At 40.1% G+C, this 25,800-nt stretch overlaps 2 protein-coding genes across 7 annotated transcripts in view; one reads left to right on the top strand and one right to left on the bottom strand.

Annotated features, from left to right (window-relative positions):
• The window catches only part of LOC117575628 (serine-rich adhesin for platelets), a 70,884-nt gene that overhangs the window by 39,918 nt on the left and 5,166 nt on the right, over positions 1 to 25,800 (top strand). For 3 of the 5 annotated variants that reach the window (XM_052007807.1, XM_034259905.2, XM_052007806.1), the window contains one exon: positions 14,327 to 22,123. The exons of the other annotated variants lie outside the window; for them this stretch is intronic. In XM_052007807.1, the coding sequence (XP_051863767.1) occupies positions 14,327 to 22,123 (7,797 nt within the window). The remainder of the gene's footprint in view (positions 1 to 14,326; positions 22,124 to 25,800) is intronic. 5 annotated transcript variants of the gene reach the window in all.
• The window catches only part of LOC117575627 (solute carrier family 22 member 5), a 30,672-nt gene continuing 11,426 nt past the window's right edge, over positions 6,555 to 25,800 (bottom strand). Inside the window, exons 6-8 of one of the 2 annotated variants that reach the window (XR_007955433.1) lie at positions 11,090 to 11,156; positions 10,712 to 11,035; positions 6,555 to 6,641 (exon numbers count right to left, since the gene is read on the bottom strand). The gene's annotated coding sequence lies outside the window, so the exon portion shown is untranslated. Of the gene's footprint in view, positions 6,642 to 10,486; positions 10,649 to 10,711; positions 11,036 to 11,089; positions 11,157 to 25,800 lie in introns of those variants that run through there. The other variant, XR_007955432.1, reaches the window with a different exon arrangement.

The raw sequence follows: 25,800 nt of genomic DNA, 5'->3' as shown, positions 1-25,800 counted from the left end.
TTCTTTCACGACTAATTGCACTTAAACGACACTCTTCTATAGCAAGATGTGTTTTTGCGTAATTTTGACACACGAAATTCGAAAATTTGAATAGTACAGCTTCCTGCGAAGTAGACATAATTAAGGATTGCGAAATGTTTTGTATTAAAAATTAATTTATTTTAATACATACACTAAAGTAAAATAAGGCCAACGATGCCAGTATAATTTTATAGTTGATCCGCATCGCGTAACGTTTGACTTTAAGTGTCAACTTTTAATAAAATGAAGCGCTATTATTAATGACTTTATAACAATCGATTTGGTTCAAAACATTTACTAATTATGATGTATTCATTAAGAAAATTGTCCACTATTATTTTAGATATATAAACATATATACCCTATATTAGCTTAAAACAAGTAAGAATGCTACAGTCGAGTGTACTCGACTGTGAGATACCCACTACCCATTTTGAATAAAAGAAATATATTTTCCGGTATTTTTCTCAAAATATACCAAATATACTGCAAAAATACTGAATATATACCAAATGGTATATTTGGTATATCGATATAGTACCGCATTGAAAATATACCATAGACGATTTTGCCCATACAAAAGTATTTCTTTAATAACTTCGACAATTTTTATCTGATCGCAACCAAATTTTCAATCATAACTACTATAGTAATTATTGTATATACCAAAATTCGCAACTCTAGCTTTAAAATTACGCTTGTTATTCGATTTTTTTGATTTGCAGGGGCGGAAGTGGGCGTGGCAAAAGTTTGAAACAAACTTCTGCGGCAAACATAACAAATGCTGTCGAAAAAAATTATAGCTCTATCTCTTATAATCTCTGAGATCCAGTGTTTCATACGGACAGACGGACATGGCTAGATCGTCTCGGCTGTTGACGCTGATCAAGAATATACTTTATAGGGTCTGAGATGCCTCGTTCTATCTGTTACATATATTTCCTGTCGGCACAAAGTTATAATACTCTTCTACCCTATGGGTAGCGGGTATAAATATAATACAATGAGAAACAGTACAAAATTGTTACATACTAGTACAGGCATTTAAACATTTTCAGTTAACAACATAAAAAGTTAATTACAAAAAAATAAATACGTGACCTGACGAGATTTACAAATCTTCTACGAACATAAAGTATATTTTCGTAATTACAGTCTTTCGCTTTTCATAAAGCCACGTGATATACAATAGATAATCTCCCGTTGGAATAGCGTGTGGTAGCATACTGAAATCAAGATTAACTCCTTTAGCATAAACTATGCCCTAAAATAGAACAAATGTTATTTATGATATTAGAAAAATAAATAATTGAAATACTTACCATATAGGGACAACGATGATTAATATTCGTGTAGTTCTGGAACGTTCTGAATACGAGAATTGCTAGAGGGTTGTAGGCCTTACTCATAAATTTGCAGCAATCAATGCGATCCTTGTAGAGCCATGGCTTGTAACCATTTGCCTTTTTAAAGAATTGTCCTTCAACAATAACATCATTAGCAGGATGCAAAATCGTTGCGTTGAAATTTAAATCAGTTTTGTTACGACTTACAGCACGCAAACGACACTCGTTAATTAAAATCCGCGATTTATTAAAGTTTTCGCACACAAAATTTGTGAATTTAAAGACGATAGCTTCCTAGAAATGGGAATCACAGATATGTTTAATTTATTTCGTTTTAATCCCTTGGATTATAATATATATTTACATTGTTGGCTATTTCCGAAAGAAGTTGGAGTACAAATAATATGTTGATGCGCATTGCGATGAGTGATGAAAGTTCATTAAAATTATTTCACTATATACAAATAAAAACCATTAATTTTCAATCAAAATTAAAAAATCATTACTCGTTTACTAGAATACTTAATAATGTATAATAATGTAATACCAATAAATATCATTTTGTTATGATAATTAGGTGCCCACAATAAAATTCATTGTACTTTATTTGCTTTTGAGCATTAGTAATCTGGGAATGCAAAATATGCCAAGTTTTCACCTTTAAATACACAAAAACGAAATACTTGAAGACAATTCCTTACTATGAAGAACGAAGAATAATAAATTGTTTTAAAGAAGAATAAGAATAAATACGCTTTTTTTATTGCTTTTTTGATGTATTTTATTCACTTTGTCTGAAAAACCCCATACTTAAACTAACCAGCAAAAATTCCAATCGACATAAACTAAATGTTAAACGATTTTCATTGGTACAAACGCTTAAACATGATTTATTGTTAGAAAACATATAAAGTTAACTATAGAACATTAATACACAATCTTTTTTACGGGATTAATTACTATTAATCGATAATGACATTATCACGGATTTACCAATAACAGTCTTCCTCTTCTCATGAAGCCATTTGAAATGCAAAAGATATTCTGCCGTTGGAATTGCGTGGGGCATCACGCTAAAATCGAGGTTAAAACCTTTAGCGTAAACAATACTTTGATTTAGAACATATTTATAAATATTATATTAAAAAAGGGGAACGGTGATTAATATTTATGTGGTTCTTGAATGTTCTGAATACGAGAATTTACTGCTTGATTACGACCTACTGCTCGCAAGCGACATTCGTTAATTAATATCGTTGATTGATTAAAGTTTTCTCATATTCTTGAATTTAGAGAGGTGAGAATCGCATTATAATTAAATTTATAGTATAGTTTCTTATATATTTACATTGTTTGAATATTTACATTGCTTATATCAGAAAGAAGTGCAGTACAATTAATGTCTTAATGCGCATTGTGATGAGATAACTTTGAATGATGCAAGTGAATTCAAATTGTTTCACTCTATAAACCATTAACCTTCAATCAAAATTAAAAAAACATTAGTAAATATTATTAGTGAATAACACTCCATTATAAAATATGTATTTGTGTTACGTTCGAACATTAGGCATCCTCTTGGAATTCAAAATAGGCATTTGTCATTAATTTTGAAGTATTGGAAAGGATCCAACTCATGGTTAACAAATATTGCCCAGTTGGTATAGTATGTGGTAAAGTAGTCCATTTTAAGTAAAATCCCTTTATAATAATCGAATTCTACGATAAGAATAAGAAGTCAAAAAACACTTGCTTATAAAATGATAAAAAAACAAGTAAGAAAGTTACAGTCGAGTGTGCTCGACTGTGAGATACCCGCTACCCATTTTAAATAAAGGCAAAATATTGCGGTATCATTTTCAAAATATACCGAAAATACTAAAAAATACTAAAAATATACCAAATGGTATATGTGGTATATCGATATAGTACCGCATTCAAAATATACCATACACGGCACAATGTACCAGATTGTCGGCCAAAGCAACTCAGACCCCTAGTAAGTAGGAGTTTTTGCCCATACAAAGTATTTCTTTAATAACTTCCACAATTTTTATCTGATCGCAACCAAATTTTCAGGAATCATAACTACTATAGTTATTATTATATATACCAAAATTCGTAACTCTAGCTTTAAAATTACGCTTGTTATTCGATTTTTTTGATTTGCGGGGGCGGAAGTGGGCGTGGCAAAAATTTGAAACAAACTTGATCTGCGTGCAAACATAACAAATGCTGTCGAAAAAAAATTATAGCTCTATCTCTTATAGTCTCTGAGATCCAGTGTTTCATACGGACGGACGGACAGACGGACATGGCTATATCGACTCGGCTGTTGACGCTGATCAAGAATATATACTTTATAGGGTCAGAGATGCCTCCTTCTACCTGTTACATACATTTCCTGCCGGCACAAAGTTATAATACCCTTCTACCCCATGGGTAGCGGGTATAAAAATATACTAATTATACATATACTTACCACAAACGGGCAAGTGTGGTTGAGATTGGAGAACGGCTTAAATAACCTATAGACGATAATAGCAACAGGATTATAAGGTCGCTTTGCAAAACGACATCCATCAATTGATGCAGTGTAGAGCCAGGGCTTGTATCCAAGGCTTTCGCCCTTTTGAAAGATCTGCCCTTCGATAATAACATAGTTAACTGGATGCAGTAGAGTTAAATTTAAATTAAAAGTATTTTTACTACGGCTAACTGCTCGTAGCCGACATTCTTCGACAGTTAGATCGGCTTTAGCTTGATTATCGCAAACGAAATTGGTGAACTTGAATACAACAGCTTCCTATGAGGCAGAAATAACTCTTAATTATATTTATCTAAACAGCATTTTAGTTATTTAAAGTATCTAAATAGCATACAGTACTCACATTATAAAATAGAAAAGCCAGCGATGGTAGTAAAATATTTAGACCGATGTGCATAACGTAGTATTGGGCTTAAAATCTGAACAAATAATGAAGAAAAGCCATTATAAACTATTGGCCCTATGTCATTCGGATGTGCGGCAATTTTACCTGCGCTAATGATGTCGCATTTGAGTGAAGTTTGTCTATTTTCACCATGTAATCGAAATACTCTACTATTTGAATAAGTATTTTAAACCCTTAGTTTTAATTGGTCAAATAATTTATTCGCACACGTTGGCACCATTTTCGCTTCTTTCCTCGTGTCCTCGCAATTACGTATGAATATCATTATATACATTATAATAAACTATTGTCCACAATAACAGCACATAAGAACTCTAGGTATCCTCTTGAAATGCAAAATATGCATTTGTAATTAGCTTCGAAGTATTTGAAAAGTTCCAGCTCAAAGATAACAAATATTCGCCTGTTGGTATCGCTTGTGGTAATATAGTCCATTTCAAGTAAAAACCCTTTATAATAATCGAACCCTACGAATTCAAATAAAAAGTTAGTAGAACAAATATAAAAACCATTCAATACTCACCTCATAGGGACAAGTGTGGTTGAGGTTTGAGAAAGGCTTAAATAACTTATAGACGATTATAGCAACAGGATGATAAGGACGCTTTGCAAAACGACATCCATCAATTGTTGCAGTGTAGAGCCAGGGCTTGTATCCAAGGCTTTCGCCCTTTTGAAAGATATGCCCTTCAATAATCCCATAGTTAAGTGGTTGCAATAGAGTTAGATTTAAATTAAAAGTATTTTTGTTGCGGCTAACAGCGCGTAGACGACACTCCTCAACAATAAGAAAGGTTTCCGCGTGATTTTCGCAAACAAAATTCGTGAACTTGAAAACAACAGCTTCCTGTGAGGCAGAAATGATGAGTAGTTAAATATCAAAACTATTTCAAAATATAATACTTACATTATAAAATAGAAAAGCCAACGTTGGCAGTAGAATACTGAAGCCGATATGCATCACGTAAAATATGAACGCTTAATGAAAAGAAGACATTATAAACGTATTATTGATCATATGACATTTGCATGGGCTTTAATTTTGATTGAGCTAATGATGTCCCACTTAATTGGAGTTAGTCAATTTTGACCTCGTAATCGAAATCTTCAATTTGATAAGCTAAAAATATTTATTCCAACAAATGAATTGGCAGCCGCACACGTCTTTGTCACAACAATAAAATTTTCCTCGGACCGTAGTCAATTATGATATTATAATAAACCATTCACTACAATAAAAGCACATTTGAACACTAGGAATCCTCTTGAAATGCAAAATATGCATTGGTTATCAACTTTGAAGTATTGGAAAAGACCCAAGTCATGCTTAACAAATAATCGCCAGTCGGTATGGCATGTGGCAACATGTTGAATCTTAAATAAAATCCTTTTAAAATAATCGAGCCCTGTGAATAAGAGTTGTAAATATTGTTGTGTACCAAATAAAAGAAAATAATTGAGTACTCACCTCATAGGGACAAGAATGGTTCAGGTTTGAGAACTGTTTAAATAACCTATAGACGATAATAGCAATAGGGTTATAAGGCCGCTTAACAAAACGACATCCATCAATTGATGAAGAGTAGAGCCAAGGTTGGTAGCTAAGGCTTTCGCCCTTTTTAAGTATCTGCCAATCTATGCGGCCATAGTTCATTGAATGCAGTAGAGTTAGATTTAAGTTGAAAGTATTCTTTTCGCGACTAACTGCTCGAAGCCGACACTCCTCGACCACAAGATCAGTTTCTGCGTGATTTACGCAAACGAAATTGGTGAACTTGAATACAACAGCTTCCTGAAAAGTACAAAAAAAATAAGAAAACATTTTTCTATATTCTAAATAGTACTCACATTATATAATACACAAGCCAGCAAAGGCAGAAGAATGCTGTAGCTTATGCGCATCGCGTCACGTTCAGCTTAACGTATGAAAACATAATAAAAATAAGACATTACAAATGGCCAATTGACAATTGACAATTGATGAGCTTTAAACGATCAATTAATGATGCTCTATTTAATTGGAGTTGCCAATTTTAAAAGTGTGTAAACTAAACTACAATAACTATGCTATTTGGATATTCGAGAAGGGCAATTGGAGTAGCTCATAACATTTATTCGCCCAACGAGAATACGACCACGCAGATGTCTTTGCCACAATATTTGTTAATTTTCAGACAGTTTTCTTATACTATTTTGAATTTGTTATCAACGTTGAAGTATTAGCAAAGACCCAGTTCATGTTTAACATATATTCGCCAGTTGGTATCGCATTTGGTAATACGTCCCATCTCAAATAAAATCCTCTTAACAGAATCGTACCCTAAAATATGAATAAAATTTGTGATGTACTTCAACAAGTGAAAGAAAATAATTATAAACTAACCAAAAAGGGACAAGTGTGGTTGAGATTAGAAAACGGCTTAAACAACTTATAGACAATATTGGCTACGGGATGATAAGCTTTCTTAACAAAACGACAGCCATCAATTGATGCAGAGTATAGCCAAAGTTGGTAGCTAAGGCTTTTGCCGTTTTTAAAGATCTGCAAATCTATGCGGCCATAGTTCATGTAGTAGTAGGGTTAGATGTAAGTTGAAAGTATTCTTCTCGCTATTAAAATTTAGCTCAAAAAATTTATTTGCACACGTTTTTGTCATAATTTTCGCATTTTTCCTCGTGTCCTCGCAATTACGTATTAATATCAATATATTATAATAAACTATTGTCCACAATAACAGCACATAAGATCTCTAAGTATCCTCTTGAAATGCAGAAAATGCGAAAAGCGCAATTTGAAAAGCTCAAAATATTTATTCCCATAAACGAATTGGCATTATATTATTGTCAGCATAATTCCTTGGACCGTGCTCAATTATGACATTATAATAAACCACAATAAAATACATACAAACACTAGAAATCCTCTTGAAATGCAAAATATGCATTGGTTATCAACTTTGAAGTATTGGAAAAGACCCAAGTCAGGCCTAACATATAATCGCCAGTCGGTATGGCATGTGGCAACATGTTGAATCTTAAATAAAATCCTTTTAAATAAACCGAGCCCTGTGGAATGAATAAGAGTTGTGAATATTGTTGTTTAACAAATGAAAAAAAAATAAAATTAAGACTTTCCTCATAGGGGCAAGAGTGGTTGAGGTTGGAGAACTGTTTAAATAACCTATAGACGATAATAGCAATAGGGTTATAAGGCCGGTTAACAAAACGACAGCCATCAACTGATGAATGGTAGAGCCAAGGTTGGTAGCTAAGGCTTTCGCTCTTTTTAAAAATCTGCCAATCTATGCGACCAGAGTTAATTGAATGCAGTAGTGTTACATTAAAGTTGAAAACATTCTTTTCGCGACTAACTGCTCGAAGCCGACACTCCTCGACAACAAGAAGAGTTTCTGCGTGATTTTCGCAAACGAAATTGGTGAACTTGAACACAACAGCTTCCTGAAAAATACAAAATAATAAAACGACATTTTTCTATGAAATAAACATTACTCACATTATATAATACCAGCAAAGCCAGCAAAGGCAGTAGAATACTGTAACTTATGCGCATCGCGTCACGTTGAGCTCAACGTATGACCACAGAATGGAAATTAATATTTTATAAATGGCCAATCAAAAGTTTATGAATTTCAAGCGATCAATAAATGATGCACCATTTAATTGGAGTTTGTCAATTTTGACAAACTCTGCTTTTGGATATTTAAAACAATTTCAAATGCTGAAAATATTTATTCGCACAAAGAGAATACGAACACGCAAATGTACTTGTCGCAATATTATTATGACAATATTAATTTTTAAACAGTATTCTTATATTATATTCACATTTTATATTCACATTTCTTTCTTTGAATAAGTATTTTAAACCCATAGGTTTATTAGCTCTAATAATTTATTCGCACACGTTTTGGGCACAATTTTCGAATTTTTCCTCGTATCCTCGCAATTAGGTATGAATATAATTATATTATAATAAACTATTGTCCACAATAACAGCACATAAAATCTCTAGGCATCCTCTTGAAATGCAAAATATGCATTTTGATTGAGCTAATGATGTTACACTTAATTGGAGTTAGTCAATTTTGACCCTGTAATTGAAGTTTGAAAAGTGCAATTTGAAAAGCTCAAAATATTTATTCCCACAAACGATTTGGCATTATATTATTGACAGCATTATTCCTTGGACCGTGCTCAATTAAGATATTGTAATAAACCATTGACCACAATAAAAGTACATACAAACACTAGAAATCCTCTTGAAATGCAAAATATGCATTGGTTATCAACTTTGAAGTATTGGAAAAGACCCAAGTCAGGCCTAACAAATACTCGCCAGTCGGTATGGCATGTGGCAACATGTTGAATCTTAAATAAAATCCTTTTAAATAAACCGAGCCCTGCAGAATGAATAAGAGTTGTGAATATTGTTGTGTACCAACTAAATGTAAATAATTGAGTACTCACCTCATAGGGACAAGGGTGGTTGAGGTTGGAGAACTGTTTAACTAACCTATAGACGATAATAGCAATAGGGTTATAAGGCCGGTTAACAAAACGACACCCATCAACTGATGAATGGTAGAGCCAAGGTTGGTAGCTAAGGCTAGCGGTCTTTTTAAGGATCTGCCAATCTATGCGACCAGAGTTAATTGAATGCAGTAGTGTTACATTAAAGTTGAAAACATTCTTTTCGCGACTAACTGCTCGAAGCCGACATTCCTCGACAACAAGAAGAGTTTCTGCGTGATTTTCGCAAACAAAATTGGTGAATTTGAAAACAACAGCTTCCTGAAAAGTACAAAAAAATAAAACGAAATTTTTCTATGAAATAAACATTACTCACATTATATACTACACAAGCCAGCAAAGGCAGTAGAATACTGTAACTTATGCGCATCGCGTCACGTTGGGCTTAACGTATGACCACAGAATGGAAATTAATATTTTATAAATGGCCAATCAAAAGTTTATGAATTTCAAGCGATCATTAAATGATTCACCATTTAATTGGGGTTTATCAATTTTGACTAACTCTGCTTTTAGATATTTAAGTAGCACAATTTCAAAAGCTAAAAACATTTATTCGCTCAATGGGAATACGAACACGCAAATGTACTTGTCCCAATATTAGCACATTCATTTGTAAACAGTATTCTTATATTATATTCACATTAAAAAAACTTAAGAATCTTAGACATCCTCTTTGAAAACAAAATATGCATTTGTAAGCAACGTTGAAGTATTAGAAAAGATCCAGTTCATGCTTAACATATATTCGCCGGTTGGTATTGCATTTGGTAATATGTTCCACCTTAAATAAAATCCTTTTAAAAGAATCGAACCCTAAAATATGAATAAGAATTGTGATGTACTTTAACAAGTGAAAGAAAATAATTGTTTACTAACCTCATAGGGACAAGTGTGGTTGATATTGGAGAACGGCTTAAACAACCTATAGACAATAAGAGCAATGGGATGATAAGGTCGCTTAACAAAACGACAGCCATCAATTGATGCAGAGTATAGCCAAGGCTGATAGCTAAGGCTTCCGCCCTTCTTAAAGATTTGTGCATCTATACGAGCCCAGTTATCTGGATGCAGCAGTGTTACGTTCAAGTTGAAAGTATTTCTGTCGCGACTAACAGCTCGTAAGCGACATTCCTCGACAGTAAGAACAGCTTTAGCATTATTTTCACATACAAAATTGGTGAACTTGAAAAGAACAGCTTCCTGAATGATAGAAATAATAAGTAGTTGACTACCTCTATACTAAATTTTACTCACATTATGTAATACACAAGCCAGCAAAGGCAAAAGAATACTAAAGTTGATGCGCATTGCGTGACGTTGAGCTTAACGTATGAAAACATAATAAAAATAAGACATTACAAATGGCCAATCGACAATTGATGGGCTTTAAACGATCAATTAATGATGCTCTATTTAATTGGAGTTTGTTAATTTTGAAAGTGTGTAAACTAAACTAACTATGCTATTGGGATATTCGAGTATGGAAATTTGAATAGCTCAAAAATTTATTCACACAAAGAGAATACGACATAGATGTCTTTGTCGCAATATATGTACATAGTTGTTAATTTTTAGGCAGTTTCCTTATATTATTGTTCACATTAAAAACACTTTAGAATCTTAGAAATCCTCTTTGAATTCATAATATGAATTTGTTGTCAACGATGAATTATTAGCAAAGACCCAGTTCATGTTTAACATATACTCGCCAGTTGGTAGCGCATTTGGTAATACGTCCCACCTCAAATAAAATCCTCTTAACAGAATCGTACCCTAAAATATGAATAAAAATTGTGATGTATTTTAACAAGTGAAAGAAAATAATTATATACTAACCTCAAAGGGACAAGTGTGGTTGAGATTAGAAAACGGCTTAAACAAATTATAGACAATATTGGCTACGGGATGATAAGCTTTCTTAACAAAACGACAGCCATCAATTGATGCAGAGTATAGCCAAGGCTGATACTTAAGACTTTCACCCTTTTTAAAGATTTGTCCATCAATACGAGCCCAATTAACTGGATGCAGCAGAGTTATGTTCAAGTTGAAAGTATTTCTGTTGCGATTTACAGCTCGTACACGACATTCCTCGACAGTAAGAACAGACTTAGCATTATTTATACACACAAATTTGGTGAATTTAAAAGTAACAGCATCCTGAAAGGAAGAAATAATAAGTTATTGTCTATTTCTTTTCTAAAAAGTACTCACATTATATAATACACAAGCCAGCAAAGGCAGTAGAATTCGGAAGATGATGCGCATTGCGTGACCTGAGCTGAAAATATGAACACATCATAAAACAAAATACATAAATCTATTATTGTCAAATGATATTTGATGGACCGCAACCAATCAATAAATGGTGCCCCATTTAATTGGAGTTTGTCAATTGAAAAAGTATGTAAACTAAACTAGCTCTGCTTTTGGGATATTCGAGAAGCGCAATTTGTTCAAAGTTCAAAATATTTATTCGCACAAAGAGAATACGACCACGCAGATGTCTTTGGAACAAATGTTAGCATTTTTCCTCGGGCCGTGCTTTGTTGTGCTTCAATTTTGTGTCCTGCTGTTTGTTTGTCATTGTCCTGGCCTCCCACAGTGAAATCCATTCAAAACTGCAAGCTCGTTTCCTCCCACGCATTAAGCTAACTCTGGCTGACAGTCAGAACTCTGCCGTTAATCTTTTCACATGTGTGTGTGTGTGTGTTAGTGTGGGTGTTTGTGCACCTTAAAGTGCTGCTGCTGCCTGAGAGAGCAATTTTGGGAAACGAGCCGAAATGCGAGCGTTGCCAAAATGTTTGCTTTGCGGAGGCGGATGCCAGCAGCGGTTTGTGCAACATGCATTGTTGTTTGTGCAAACACAATGAATTCAGCGTTGAGCTCACACAAGATGAGCATCTCCTATCAGATCCTTCTTCGATTTTGCTCCTGCTAAAGTAATAATGCGTTGAGTACGCCTACAAGACTTTTAAGGAAGAATTGAATTTTGCAAAGAAATGTTTCAAATTTGAGTGTATATTTTTAAAGACAATTGAGTGGAAAAAATAATATTGGATAATGCGATCAATTTAGGGACTAAATTACTACAAACACAATGATGAAATTTGTTTGCTTGCTTCAGATCGAAAAGAGTTCACAAATCTTCTGTGAAAGCAAAACAGATTTTCGTATTCAACTGAGACTGCTTGCCAAAGATCCAGAACAAGTCTAATAGTTTCCAATCGAGATAAAGTTAACTACCATACACTTTACCGTACTCGATATATATGATATATTATATATGAGTATATCTTATCATATTGGAGAATTTGCTATACATCATAAACACAAGTTTAGCTGCGTGACTTCTTCAAGAAACGACAAACGTCAAGGCTTTGATTATAGAGCCAAGACTTATAGCCATTAGCTCTTTTGAACAGTGCGCCATTAATAAAAGCATTTTGACGGGTTGCATTAAAGAAACAAGTAAGAAAGCTACAGTCGAATGTACTCGACTGTGAGATACCCGCTACCCATTTTGAATAAAAGCAATATATTTTGCGGTATTATTCTCAAAATATACCGAATATACTGCAAAAAATACTAAAAATATACCAAATTGTATATGTGGTATATCGATATAGTACCGCATTCAAAATATACCATAGACGGCACAATATACCAGATTGTCGGCCAAAGCAACTCAGACCCCTAGTAAGTAGGCGTTTTTGCCCATACAAAAGTATTTCTTTAATAACTTCCACAATTTTTGTCTGATCGCAACCAAATTTTCAGGGATCATAACTACTATAGTTATTACTGTATATACTAAAATTCGTAACTCTAGCTTTAAAATTACGCTTGTTATTCGATTTTTTGATTTGCAGGGGCGGAAGTGGGCGTGGCAAAAATTTAAAACAAACTTGATCTGCGTGCAAACATAACAAATGCTGTCGAAAAAAAATTATAGCTCTATCTCTTATAGTTTTTGAGATCTAGGTGTTCATACGGACAGACGGACAGACGGACAGACGGACGGACGGACAGACGGACAGACGGACATGGCTATATCGTCTCGGCTGTTGACGCTGATCAAGAATATATATACTTTATAGGGTCGGAGATGCCTCCTTCTACCTGTTACATACATTTCCTGCCGGCACAAAGTTATAATACCCTTCTACCCTATGGGTAGCGGGTATAAAAAGCAGGCAACACTATTCAACAACAATCCACGATGTATTGAAACTATCACAGACAACATTCAAAAATCTCAAAAAAACAACGGCATCTGGTTCGATTGATATTAACTTTAAATGCTTTCCTCAATTCAAATTCTACTCACATTATAATAGACTTTTAGAGCCATCAACTGCAGCAATATTCCGCAAACAATGAGAATGAGATGCGTTATGAGAGACTTTTGGATTTGAAATTAAGCAACTAATGATTTTATGAACTTGTATTGCCAAAATTGATTTCCCAAAAAAAGTAATTTGCTAATGACTGCAAGCATTAGTAGAAAATAATATACATATCGCAACTAGTTGCAACTGTCGCCTTTTTAATGATTTGAGTAACAATCTGGTATATTTTCTACTCTTGTTGTGTATAGTATATCAATATGCCAAATATAGAGCTCTCAGTATAAGCTAGTAGTAGTAGTAGTTTCGAAATATTAATTTGGTATATTTAAGGAATAATACCGCATTGTTAGCTTTTTTTTAAATTGGGTAGCGGATCAAGGAAGTAGCTAAGCACATTCAACTGTGGGCTTCTCACTTGTTGTTTATCAGACTATTCTTTTTCATTTACCTGAAAAAAGTTAGGATGTGTTTTAACTCTCCCTGTTAGAAACCCTCATTTAAAAAACTATTGTTGAATTTTTTATCAACATTAATTTCAAATAATACAACTTAATTATATTTTTACTCATAAGGTAAATGGGTTATTATCATCATTAATCTGTGTTTAAAACTTTGTAAAACTCTAACCCTAAAACCATATATATTTCCAGTAATTGTCTGTAGCAGTAATTTTAATGAACATGAATGCCAAAGAATTAATTAATTTAAGTAATTTTAAGTTGGAATTCATCATTTTCATATACATATGGAAAATGGGTTGTTTTTTAGTATCATTAATCTAAGTTTAAGGCATTGTAAAACCTCGAGATAACATTAAAACGAAACTAACCATAAGTTTACAACTAACACAACTTTGCAACCACTAAACATGGCCAAGAGCTTGTATTGTATTTTATTTTTTTGTGGTGCAGGCTTCGTTGCATTAACCACCCTCTAACAAATTAACCAAACGTAAAAAAAGAGAAAAGTGTAACCACTATTTCACTTGTGCTAAACCAGTATTTTTCATTAATACGTGTCTGCTGTGGTGTTGGTCAACTTTAAGCCAATTGCGACGAATAAACTACAACCGAAAAAAATCCACCCTATTAAATTGCAGCCTCGCAGCTGGCAGCTGCTATTTCCGGCAGCGATGTCATGGAAACGTCATCGTCATCGGAACTGGAGTTCAGGTGCAGCACAACCTCTGGCCCCGGTCAGTCACAGTACAGTGTCGAAGCGGACGAGTTCAAGTTGGTATTTCTAAACTCGGACTCCTCGTCGTCGTGCAAAGAAGAAGAGGAAGAGGAAGACGATGATACGGACAGTGCATCGAGTTCTTCTTGCTCGACACATCAATGCCACAGCATTGTGAGCAATGTGGAGGATTGTGATTGGGATTACTTTGAGCCCTCGATGATAGCAGCCAGCACCACGACAACAACAACCACAACAATGATTGCCTACGCCAGCTCTGTGACACCTTCAACACCCACGCCTCCGCCTCGCTTTCGTCGTCGTTCCAGCGACAGCGATTCGCCGCTGTTGCAACGACGCCAGCAACTGCTGCGTGGCTATTGCAGCAAGATACGGGAAAGCGACACGGGCACAGGCACCGATGAAGAACTCCATATGCAGGCGGAGAGCAGCTCACAGACGAGCTCCGATCAGAATCAGACACCGGCTACGACTGCCACGCTGCCGTTGAGCATGAAGGCGCGCATCAAGACGCGTTTCCTCAAGAGTCACCATCACCATCAGCACTATCATCGCTGTGGTTGCAATGCCACAATCTCAGCAACCGCTGCAGCAGCAACTCAACCACAATACGTCCCAATTCCTGTGCCCGTACCGATTCCTGTGCCACTCGCTGCCTATCACAATTGGCAGCTGGAGCAGCATCCCAGCACCGCGTTGCTGGAGCAGGACGAACATTTGGCCGCCTCGCTGCAACAATTGTGGCAAGCAGCGGCAGCAGCGAGCGCCACACCGAATTCGTCGTCACAGCAGCAACAACAGGCGGCTGCCGCGGCGGCAGCAGCAGCGGCAATGGTTGCCTATTCGCAGCAATTCGCCGCGGCGAGCAACATGTTTGACGCAACGCCGCCGGCAACAACGAAAAGCTATCAGCAATTGCCAACAACAACGCGAGCAGCGGCAGCGGCAGCAGCAACACACCGATTGGGCGGCGGTGGTTTTAAGTCCTCGGCACCAGAGTTGAGCGCCTCGCTGGGCTCGTTGATGACGCAGTCGTTGTGCTCCACTGCCTCCAACTCGACGTCTTCATCCACAACGTCCGGCTATGGCACAGCGGCGGGTCGCAGCCTGGAAACTTTAGCCGGCTGTCTGTGTCTGGCCCAACAACAACAGCAGCAGCAACAACAACTTGCTGCCAGTCAAATGGCTTTCAAGCCAGCTCCAACAAGTTTTGGTTTAGTAGCGCCGCGCACGCCGTCGTGTGAGCAACAACAAACGCAAACGCGTCTCTCGCTAGTTCGTATTAACGCTGACGACAACGCTGACGACGACGACGTTGAAGCTGACGTCGCTGCTGACGTCGTCGCAACGCCCACAACAACACATAGATTGTGTAATGCGAGTGATAAAAGCAACAGTAACAGCAACAGCGACGACGACGGCGACGGCGTTAAATTTAGCGCACATGTTGATGATGTTGCTGCTGTTGTGAGTGCTGTGACTGCTGATAAGTGCGAGGCGATGCTGCCAAATAAATGCCAAAAACTATGCGAAACAGTGCAAAACATAAAAGAACTAACAACGACAGCGGCAGCGGCAGCAGCAACAAAAACAGCAACAGCAACAGAGACAGCAATAGCAACAGCAACAGCAGCAGAAACAGAAACAGAAAGACAAACCTACCTGGCGAGTAGAGACGACGACGAAGCAGTGGAAACAGCAAACGAAACAAATATACATAAAAATCAAGTACCAGCAACAAGAGCAACAACAACAGCAGCAACCACAACTGGAGCCACATTGAGTGCGGCTGCTGCTGCTCCTGCGGTAATAACTCGTTTCAGCAGCAACAGCCAAGTTGCAGTCGAAAATGTTGCGCCTAGAGAGCAGCAACTACAGCAACTACAACAGCAACATTGCCAGCTAGAGTCACAGCATTTTAGCAGCTGCTTAACGTTGTCCTCCAAGCGGTTTATAAATAAAGCGCCAACCATGTCCGAGAGCGAGCCAAACGAAGCGATTGCCCATTTGCACAGCGAAAGCTATGCGGCGGCCAACAGCAGCAGCAACAGCAATAGCAGCAGCAACAGCAACAGTAATTGCAACAGCAACAACGACAACAGCGATGCGGAGGCTGAAGATGCGCGTAGCCCACGCAAGTTGGTGCAACGCAGCTATGATGTGGCCAAAGCCATGCAAGCTGAAGAAGAAATGTTGCCACCATCTCCACCAGCAGCAGCAGCAGCCATGCAAATGGTGCATCACAGCACCACCGATGGCAGCAGCAGCAGCAGCAGTGATGACAGCAGCTCTAGCTCCGAATCTTGTGATTCGGATGATACGGGAACTGTGGCAGATCGGCGTCCAAAGCGACGGCGCTTCAACAAAGTGTTTGTGGTGAATCGGCAAGCGGGACATCATCATCATCAGCAGGCGGCACGTGTGCGACGCAGTTCGTCCACTGAAGGTGATTCATTGTCATCGTCGGATGCCAATCTGGATGATTCGTCCGATAACGATACCGATACCGAGCGCACCGATTGCGGCATTGTGCTCAACTATGTGAAGGCGTTGGGCGAAGAGCCAGAAGAACAACAGCAGCAACAGCAACCATTGGCAGCTGCACGTGATGTCGACGACAACCACGACAACGACAACGACGACGACGATGATGATGATGATGAAAGTGAACGCCGCGTTGCCAACTCAAGCGATGAGCTTGCCAACTGCATTGTTGTTGTCGGCGGCCGCACAGACGACGATGCCAATGCTGGTGGCGTTATATTGCACGGCATGCGTGCGTTGCCAGATCTCGAAAATAAAGAGCAATTAGAGCAAAGCAGCAATGCAGAGGAGCAACAACAATCTTCTTCGTCATCTTCACTGGAATTGAGCTCAGTCCTGGCGGCTTGCGATGAACTTCATAGCATTTCGAATGATGTGAATCGTTTGCTGGCGCTGCACAAGCAAAACTCACAGTTGGAACTGAAATTGCAGCGACTGCGACGCGGCGTTGCCGAAATCAATGAGGATCATCTGGTGTCCGGCATTGCTGCGGCTGCCACCCAAGCGGAGAAGCCCATAGAGTGCAGTAGCAGCTGCAGCAGTGGTGATAATAATAGCCCAGGGTGTTCAGGTAATGCACAGGAGGCAACCCTCGTGTTGTTAAAGCAAACGCAAACCCAAACCCATTCCGAGAAAAGCATAAATGTAAATTCTAATGACGAAAGCGAAGCAGCGAAACAAAGCGCAAACAACGCTCAGCAGGGTAAACATGTAAACGAAAATGAGGAAGAACAAGCAGACGAAGAAGAAACGGCAACTCTTGGATTTTCACAGCAGCGACGGCGGCGGCCGCAGGTAAAAGCAAACACCGATAATAAAGTGGCAGTCATGCAAACAACAACAACAGCAGTAGCAGCAGCAGCAACTACGGCGTCGATGGCCATAGAAGAGCGAACAGCTGTGCAAACGCAGGCAACAGAGAAGCCAAAGGGTGAGGAGGAAGTTATGACGGGCAGCGAAGCATGCAAAATAAACGACGATTTGTTGGACCCAGACTACGACGACGATTACTCGTCGCACTCTCACTCTCTCACAGCAGCGAGTAAAGCACCTGAACTACTACAACAAGAACAAGAAGAGCGCCAGCAGGTAGCTGTAAAACAAACGAGAGCAACAGATGGTGGTGGTGTTGCTGAGAGTAATAAACGTGCGCTCTCTCACTCTCGCGAGCTACCTGTTGCTATCGCTCAGCACGAAGCCGATTGCGCAGCCGAAGTGAAGTCGCAGTCGCAGTCGCGTTCGGCATTGGTATGGGAAGCGGAGTCAGTCGAAAATGAAATGTTAAACGTTGCGGTTGAAGAGCCAAACGCGCGCCTAACGTTGTACTCGAGCAACAACAACAATAATAATAGTAATAATAATAATAGTAGTAGTAACAGCAACAACGGTGGCCATAATGACGGCGATTTCGCAGCACAAAAGACAAAAAGCAATAGCAGCAACAGCAGCAGCAGAGCCGTTTTTGTTGTTGGCCAACAAAGTAACAGCAGCAGCAGCAACAACTGTGACGTAGTGAATGTTAATGTGAATGTGAATGAATCGCGTGTGTTTGAAAGTTGTGAAAACGAATACGACAAAATATTTGGCAGTCACCAAGAACTGCAAGGCAGTCAAGCAACAACAGCTAACGAAACAGCAACAACTACAACAACTGCAACAGCAGCACCAACAACAATAACAACAACGTCAAGTGCAGTGAAGAATTCACTTTCGGCCAAATATCGCAGTTTAGTGATGATTACAAAAGACAACGAAAGCCCAACAACAACGATAGCGAGTAACGACAACGATTATGAAATGCCAACGATTGGCAGCAACAACAACAGCAACAACAACGTCAACACTTTTGGCCAGAACTTTGGCAGTGAGTCACCCACTCTAGACACAATGCCAATTGATTTGCGAATCGGAGTCGCTGTTGGACTTGGCCATGAGCTGATTCCAACCCCGACGCCAAGCGAGCGGGAATTGTCACGTGATTCCTACAGCGTGGATTCCCTTAACGAGCCAACAACATCCGCAGCCAATGCCAAAAACAGTCTCGACGATGGCTTGGCTGACGATGATTCCTGGGTGGAGGAGCTGAGTCAACGCGGCGATCTTGATGAGGACGATGACAATCTGAGCAATGCCACCACAACACCCACAGCCACAGATTCCGAGGATGCGGAGGGAGATGGCGAACTGGGTGGACGCATTATGTACCTGGACCGCGAAGAGGAGCTGCGTGGCTACAATCGCTCGGCAATTGACTTTACGTTGCACACAATTGTTGAAGAGAGTTGCGAAGAGAGCGAGGTGGCCTCGATGCGTGCGGACAACGAGCTGGAAGAGCAGGATGATATGGACGATATGGCCGAGAGACGCCGCCAACGCACGCTACAGCATCATCATCGTTTGAGCGCCTCCGAGTTGGAGAAATACTTCTTTTTTGGCCTCGGCGATGGCAAGGTGATGAGCTCCATTGATACGCGTGGTGACGATACAGCCTCTGAGGTTAGTTCTGAGTGCTCGGAGAGCGTGGACTCGCTGCCTCATGAGGATCAGTTGCTGGATGGTGCACATAGTGCTGCGGATTTGGCTTCCTCGCGGCTGGAGAAATATTTCCTCTCCGGTTTCATGGGCTTTAGTGGCGGCGAGAAGCAGGTGGATAGCGATGAGAGTGGTGGCAGTGTGGGCAGCGATAGCGAAGGACATCCAAGTCCCAGTCAGCGTCGCAAGCGTTTGGTGCGTGCTCGAGGCACGCCACGCAGCCACAACTCGTCCCTAGACAATCTGCTGCTGCCCGATGCCTTGGATCCCTTGGATGCCACCGCCACAGCAGCTGCAGCAGCTGAGGATACCTCGGAATCAGAGGCAGGTTGTGATGACACTGTCATACATCTGGTTAATGCCGGAGATCGTGCCTCCGATGGCAGCTCGTCGGACACCATCAAACGCAAGAAACAACTACGCAAGCGTCACGATTCCCTCGACGAAAAGAAGCTGCACGAGGCGGCTGATGGCGCCACATCGGTCACGGATTGTGCCACACAGGCGCAAGTGCAGGCCAAGAAGCAACAGCATCACAGTCGCGACAGCGGATTTGTGGGCAGCAACGATGATTTGTTAAAGTCTCCGGATTGCGAGCCGAGCAAATCGCCGACGCCTGCGTTGGGACAGATTAGCGAGGACCGCGAACCTTTCGCTAGCAGTGACAGCGCCTCAATTAGTCTGGCCAAAATGGATATGCCGAGCACGAGTTCAGGAGCAGTAGCTGCACCACGCCGAGTTACGCTAAATCCCTTAGCGCTGCCAGTGACAGGAAGCACAAGTGTCACGACCAGTTCGAATCTGGTGCGCAAGGATAGCTTCAACAACTGGAGTTCCGATGAGGAGACCAATTTGATGATGAGCAAAATGCGACAGTTCTTCAAGACACTCATTGTGGCCACAGCGAATGCCCAACAAAGTCAGAGTCAGGTGCAAGGTGGAAATCAACTCCCGGGACAGTCGCCAAGTGCAGGCAGCACGCCCAGCTCTGTTCGACGTTTGGCCAGCAAGGCGGCCAACAAATCGCGACCAGCGCAATTGGCTTACTTTGAGAACGAGCTGACGCGTCTAATGAAAACCGTTCCTGGCATCAACGATGAGCAGGTGCGCGAGATAGTCGAGTATCTAAGCAGCGAGGACACTTGGTCGGACTCTTATGACTCCTCGGACTATACAAGCTCGGATCTGGAGGGATCAGAGCACAAGGGACAGCTTAAGGCGCAGATCTCGGCCAGCTGTCAGCAGATTATCAACAAATTCGAGGTGGATGAGGAGGGAGTGCGTGGCGATGGCGGTTTGCTGGATGAGGCACATGCTCTGAACGGCGACACGGCTTTTGTCTATCAGAAGCTAGTTGCTTCCTTTAGCAAGGTGGCAGTGGGTGAGGTGGCTACGGAGGAGCAGCCACAGCCTGTGCCAGCGGATGAGGATCGCGTGTCCACGGGCAGCACAGAGCAGCGTTCGCCGCAACTGTTTGCCAAGGTGATGCAACACATTGGCACCCGTTTGGTGGCTCTGATGCACGAGGTGAGCAGTGGCAATGAGACGCCGACATCGACGCGACATAGTCGTCGTGTACAGGCCAAGATCTCGGCCACCACCACGGAGGACGAGGAGGATGAGGTGGAGCAGCTAAAGACGCTGCCACTGAAGCAGTTGAAGCTGCGCAGTCGCTCGCATGATTTGCTGTTGGATGGCGCCGGCAACTCGGCGCCACACTCAACACATCAAAGTCAGGCACATGGACAACTGACAGCTGGAGCAGCACATCATCTGACAGCAGCAGGAGCGGGAGCTGGAACGGGAACAGCATCGGGAGAGAATCAAGGAGAGGAGTGCGGCGTGGCAAGCGACTATGAGCGCTTCTCGTGGCGCGGCAGTTTTGAGTCGGCATTACTGGCTAATGGCGACAGCAGAACGAGGCTCAGCCAGCTGAGCCAGCTAGACAGAGACAACTCATCGTCTGCGTCCGCTTTGGCTGTAGCAAAGCGCCGATCGGCAGGCGATCTGTTGTTCAGCCAGCATCAGCAGAGTCTCAGCCGCGAGCAACTCGATCGAGTGCGCTCCTGTGGCAGCATCGGTGGCGGCGATGTCCATCATCATCAGCTCGAGGCATCGCCCGCCAAACCTTGGCTCTCTTCGGCCAGTTCCTGTGCAGACTCCTCAAAAGATGTGCGACGCTCCAGTGTGCCCGATGCCATCTACGAAACGGATTCCAGCGACGAAGGAGGCGCCGCAGCGCAGTTCAGTGTCAATCGCTCCACTCTGCCACGCAGTTTGACGGGTGGCGTGCAGGTGGCAAGCACCAATTCGCTGCCACGTCTGCCCACCAGCTCGGTGGCTTCGGTGGGCGCGGCTTTCACCAGCACACCCATCACCAAATCACAAAGCGCCCTCAACTACACGCCCTCATCGACGGGCAGTGCGAAGAGTGCAAGATATCGCTCTCCGGGATTGGCGGCACGTGCTGCTGCTGCGGCCAGTGGCAACAGCATCAGTCTGAGCAGCATCGGTGTGGCAAGCAGCAGCTCCGCGGGCAGCGGAAACAAGAAAATCACAGGTGGACTGCAACAGTTCCTCTACTCCAAACGGGATGCGCGCAAACGTTTAAATATGTCAGCGGGTGAGTTCATTAAAGTGCTTAAACTAGCTCAAAGATACACATACCACAAGATACAAAGATACATTGACACACACACACATACCTCGAGGTGGTGCCTAGGCATTGTATTTGACGCATGCTTCGCATAGTTGCCACACATTTTTGGCGGCTGTTTAGGCCAACTGTTGCTTGGTTTTGACGTGCTAAAAGGATTTATGAAGTATGCACAGCTTAATGCTGATTAATCCGCTCTAATTAGCAATTATTGTTGATGAGCACATTAGTAGTAATAAGACATCTCAATTGAGTTCTAGGTGCTTAACATTCTGTTGTTTGCGAATAACATTGCAAAAATATTTCTGGCTTTTCCTGAGTTTGATTAAAATGTTTTAAGCTCAAGATGATTCATAAACTTGAATCAAAAACTAGATTGAGTTGTATTAAGACTCCTAAAGTCTTGGGGTTCTTTGTAGTGGCTTATCAAATGTTCAATGTGATTATTATTATGTGGGGAAAAAACGATTACTGGGACCCAGTTGATCTACCTAATAATATATAACACCTTTGTTGACTGTGATTAGCTGCAATGTCATTGCCTGATAAGTTTATTACCTAGTTAAAACAGCTAAGTTTATGCTCGTGATCAAGGTAAAGATTATATTAGGCTAATCGATTAGGCATTTTATTTAGCGCCTTCAAACATGGGTTTAACAAATTTGAGCAAATTTAATGTACTTAAATTTTAATTGGCAATCTAAAAGCAATTGATTAAGTTTACTATTAAAACCTAAATTTGTCAAGTATTAATTTGTGAACTAACAAGTCTTACATACCCCACTTTTAGGTATTTTTCCCTATAAACAATTTCTATTATGACAATATTTTCTTTAGGCCTCTTTTTGTGTCTTACATGTTCCCTTTTGAGTTCGTCTCCCTAATACGAATATGTTACTTATAGACAGCCAAATCGTCGTAGTGAAGAATGTTTTGGGACTGTCTGTTTGTGCCCGTGGGGCATTCTGACCAAAATAAACTCAATCAAGGTCAATTAACTGTATCCATATTAAGCGCTATGCTATGCTATGAACCAGCTTCGCTCGGTTCAAGTTAAAGCGATTTTCGCCAAAGCGCCAACTGTTGATGTGGATGTGAATGTGGATGTTGATGTTGATGCCAGTTCCGCTTGACGGGGGCGTCAGTTGTTCATCATCTCGTTGTTGTTTTTGCGTCTGTTGCTGCTGCTGTCGTTGCCTATTTATTAGTTGGCCAAAAAAAAGCTGTTTTGCAGCTTGGTCAATGAAACTGGTACTCGACTTTAAACTCTTGCTCATAATATATACACTCGAACCTTGCGATACACACAGGCGGGCTTTGAACTTTGTTTCCATTGTGTCAAACTAGGGATGGGCGCGTGACTCAAAAGGAGGTAAAGGGTGGAGTTGCAAAACTGCGTGGGGGGGGGGGGAATGTGGCAAGACAATACTTTACTGCATATAATTATGTGAAGTGTGCGGCGCATGTTAATGAAACAATTTGAAATCAAGTTCGTAAATTGTGGGAACCACTAAATTCTGCAAAATTCAGAGAGCTTATTAAAATACATGCGACTTAATTGAATGCAAAGACAATTCAATTTGGTCGAGTTGTTAAACCAACATAAACAAGAGTCAACGTTGTGGCTTGTTGGGGTAGAAGGTACTTTATATTAAAGGGAAGTTCAATGAGAACTGAATGTACTTAGCTGGGATATTTCTTTTGTGCATCAATCAGTTTAAAGATTAAAATAAAATACATTTTCTTTATTTTATTTATGAAGCTTAATTCTTTAATAAATAAAATGTATAACACATTTTCTTGAGTGCAAAGTACAACGGTTTAATTTAGTAAACTAAGTACACAAAGTTTTGCACTTTCACCATAATCAATCATGATTAAATTTGTAGTATCTGTATAGCTGCTTTTAGCTATTGCATAATAATGTTTTCTTAACTGACTTTCATTTATGTATTGTGCATTTTTGATTATTAAAAGTTGTGTTCATACTTTTTTATAAATTCCAAAGCAATCTTCAAGGAGTGTTTTGTCGTGATCTTTCAATCATTTAGAAGCTAAAAATACTTGCTGTATTTAAGCAGATGACTCATAATTTCAAGACAGCTTTACGTCATAAAATCATGTATTTAAATTTCTGATTATTCAATTAAGAATCTTCAACGCTTCAAAAGCTTGAATTGCTTTTATTCAATCATATATCAATCAAGCTTTATAAGCTCCGCATTACATGAATATTCATTTGAATTGCTTGAATTGCTTTTATTCAATCATATATCAATCAAGCTTTATAAGCTCCGCATTACATGAATATTCATTTAAATATCGATCACGCTGCCATCACTAATGCAAATCTCTCTTCGAACCAATTCGACTGCTGTATTTAAACAGCTTTGTGTAACGAGATTGTTTTGGTTTGTTGTTACCAAAAAACACAATTATTCGGTTGGCCAATGGTTCAATGGATCTGAGCCGAAGCCGAAGCTGAAGCAGAGGCTGAAAAATGAGTACACTCGAATGTCTGCGTACAATATCATTTAAGCACATTGACGTTGATAAAGTGTTTTGCTGCTTGTTTATTTCCTGAACGAGCCGACTCGGTGCTGTGTATTATTTGCTTTTGCATAAAGTAATTAATGTTTTTGAACCCGAACAGTTGTGACAACAACAACAACTGCATCAAATGGATTTTGCATTATTTTCGTGCTTGGCTGCACCACTGTGCAACATGGTGCAATGCGCCACATGCAGCACGGAAGTGGTTGGCCATCCGGGCATTTTTAAATGCCGATTTAAGCACATTTAAATATGTAAACATTCGGAAGCACCCTGTTTCTGTATTTTTCTCTATTCGAACAACTAACGACACACCCATTATTATGTCAGTCAATGCTTGTAATCAAATTAACCTTTACGGCACGAACGGAAAGATCTGTGACAGATCTGTGGCTGTTGCCATCTCTGTTGCACTTGCCACATTTATCGAATCGTTTCGTTAATTGCACTTTCATTGGCGCTCGACCCTCGAAGGCGAAAGTTCAATATTTCAATAATTGAATATAACTTAGATTTGCGGACATCTCGAGTCTGAGTTGAGGCGAGAGTTCTCGTCTCTCACTAGTTCAGTGGTTCAGTGGCTCTGGCCAAACGCGACACGCTCCATGCTCAACGGCACTTTGCACGCTCTATAAGGTGCCACATTGAAAAACACACAAACTCAAACTCGAAACTCGCATTGAAATCGAAATTAAAATTGAAATCGAAATCGAGTAGCGCATCGAAATAAATATTTCTCAAAACTCGCATACTCGCAACACTCGCGCCACGTCAAGTGAAAGTGTTTTTTTTTTTTGCTCTCTCGTGGTTTTTGTTGATTTTCGTTTTGGTTTAGGGTTTGCCTTGAACACCCCAACTTCGTCTCTCTCTCTCTCTCTCTCTCGCAGTGGCTGTCTCACTTTGTGGTCTTTAAGTATGCCAAACTAGCAGAAATTATGGCCAACGGGGGCTGGGCCATAAAGCATATAAAGTATGCATGAAAAGCGAGTCAATAAATCGTGACTGCATTCGAGAGAATTTTCACAGTACGAGTAATGCCAAATAAAATGTAGTGAAATAAGAAAACCGCAGCTGAATGCAAAATATCCAGC

This window comes from Drosophila albomicans, chromosome 2R, assembly GCF_009650485.2.
Source record: "Drosophila albomicans strain 15112-1751.03 chromosome 2R, ASM965048v2, whole genome shotgun sequence".
NCBI lineage: Eukaryota > Metazoa > Arthropoda > Insecta > Diptera > Drosophilidae > Drosophila > Drosophila albomicans.
Note: the sequence above shows the minus strand (reverse complement) of the source record. Positions and strands in the feature narration are given on the sequence as shown.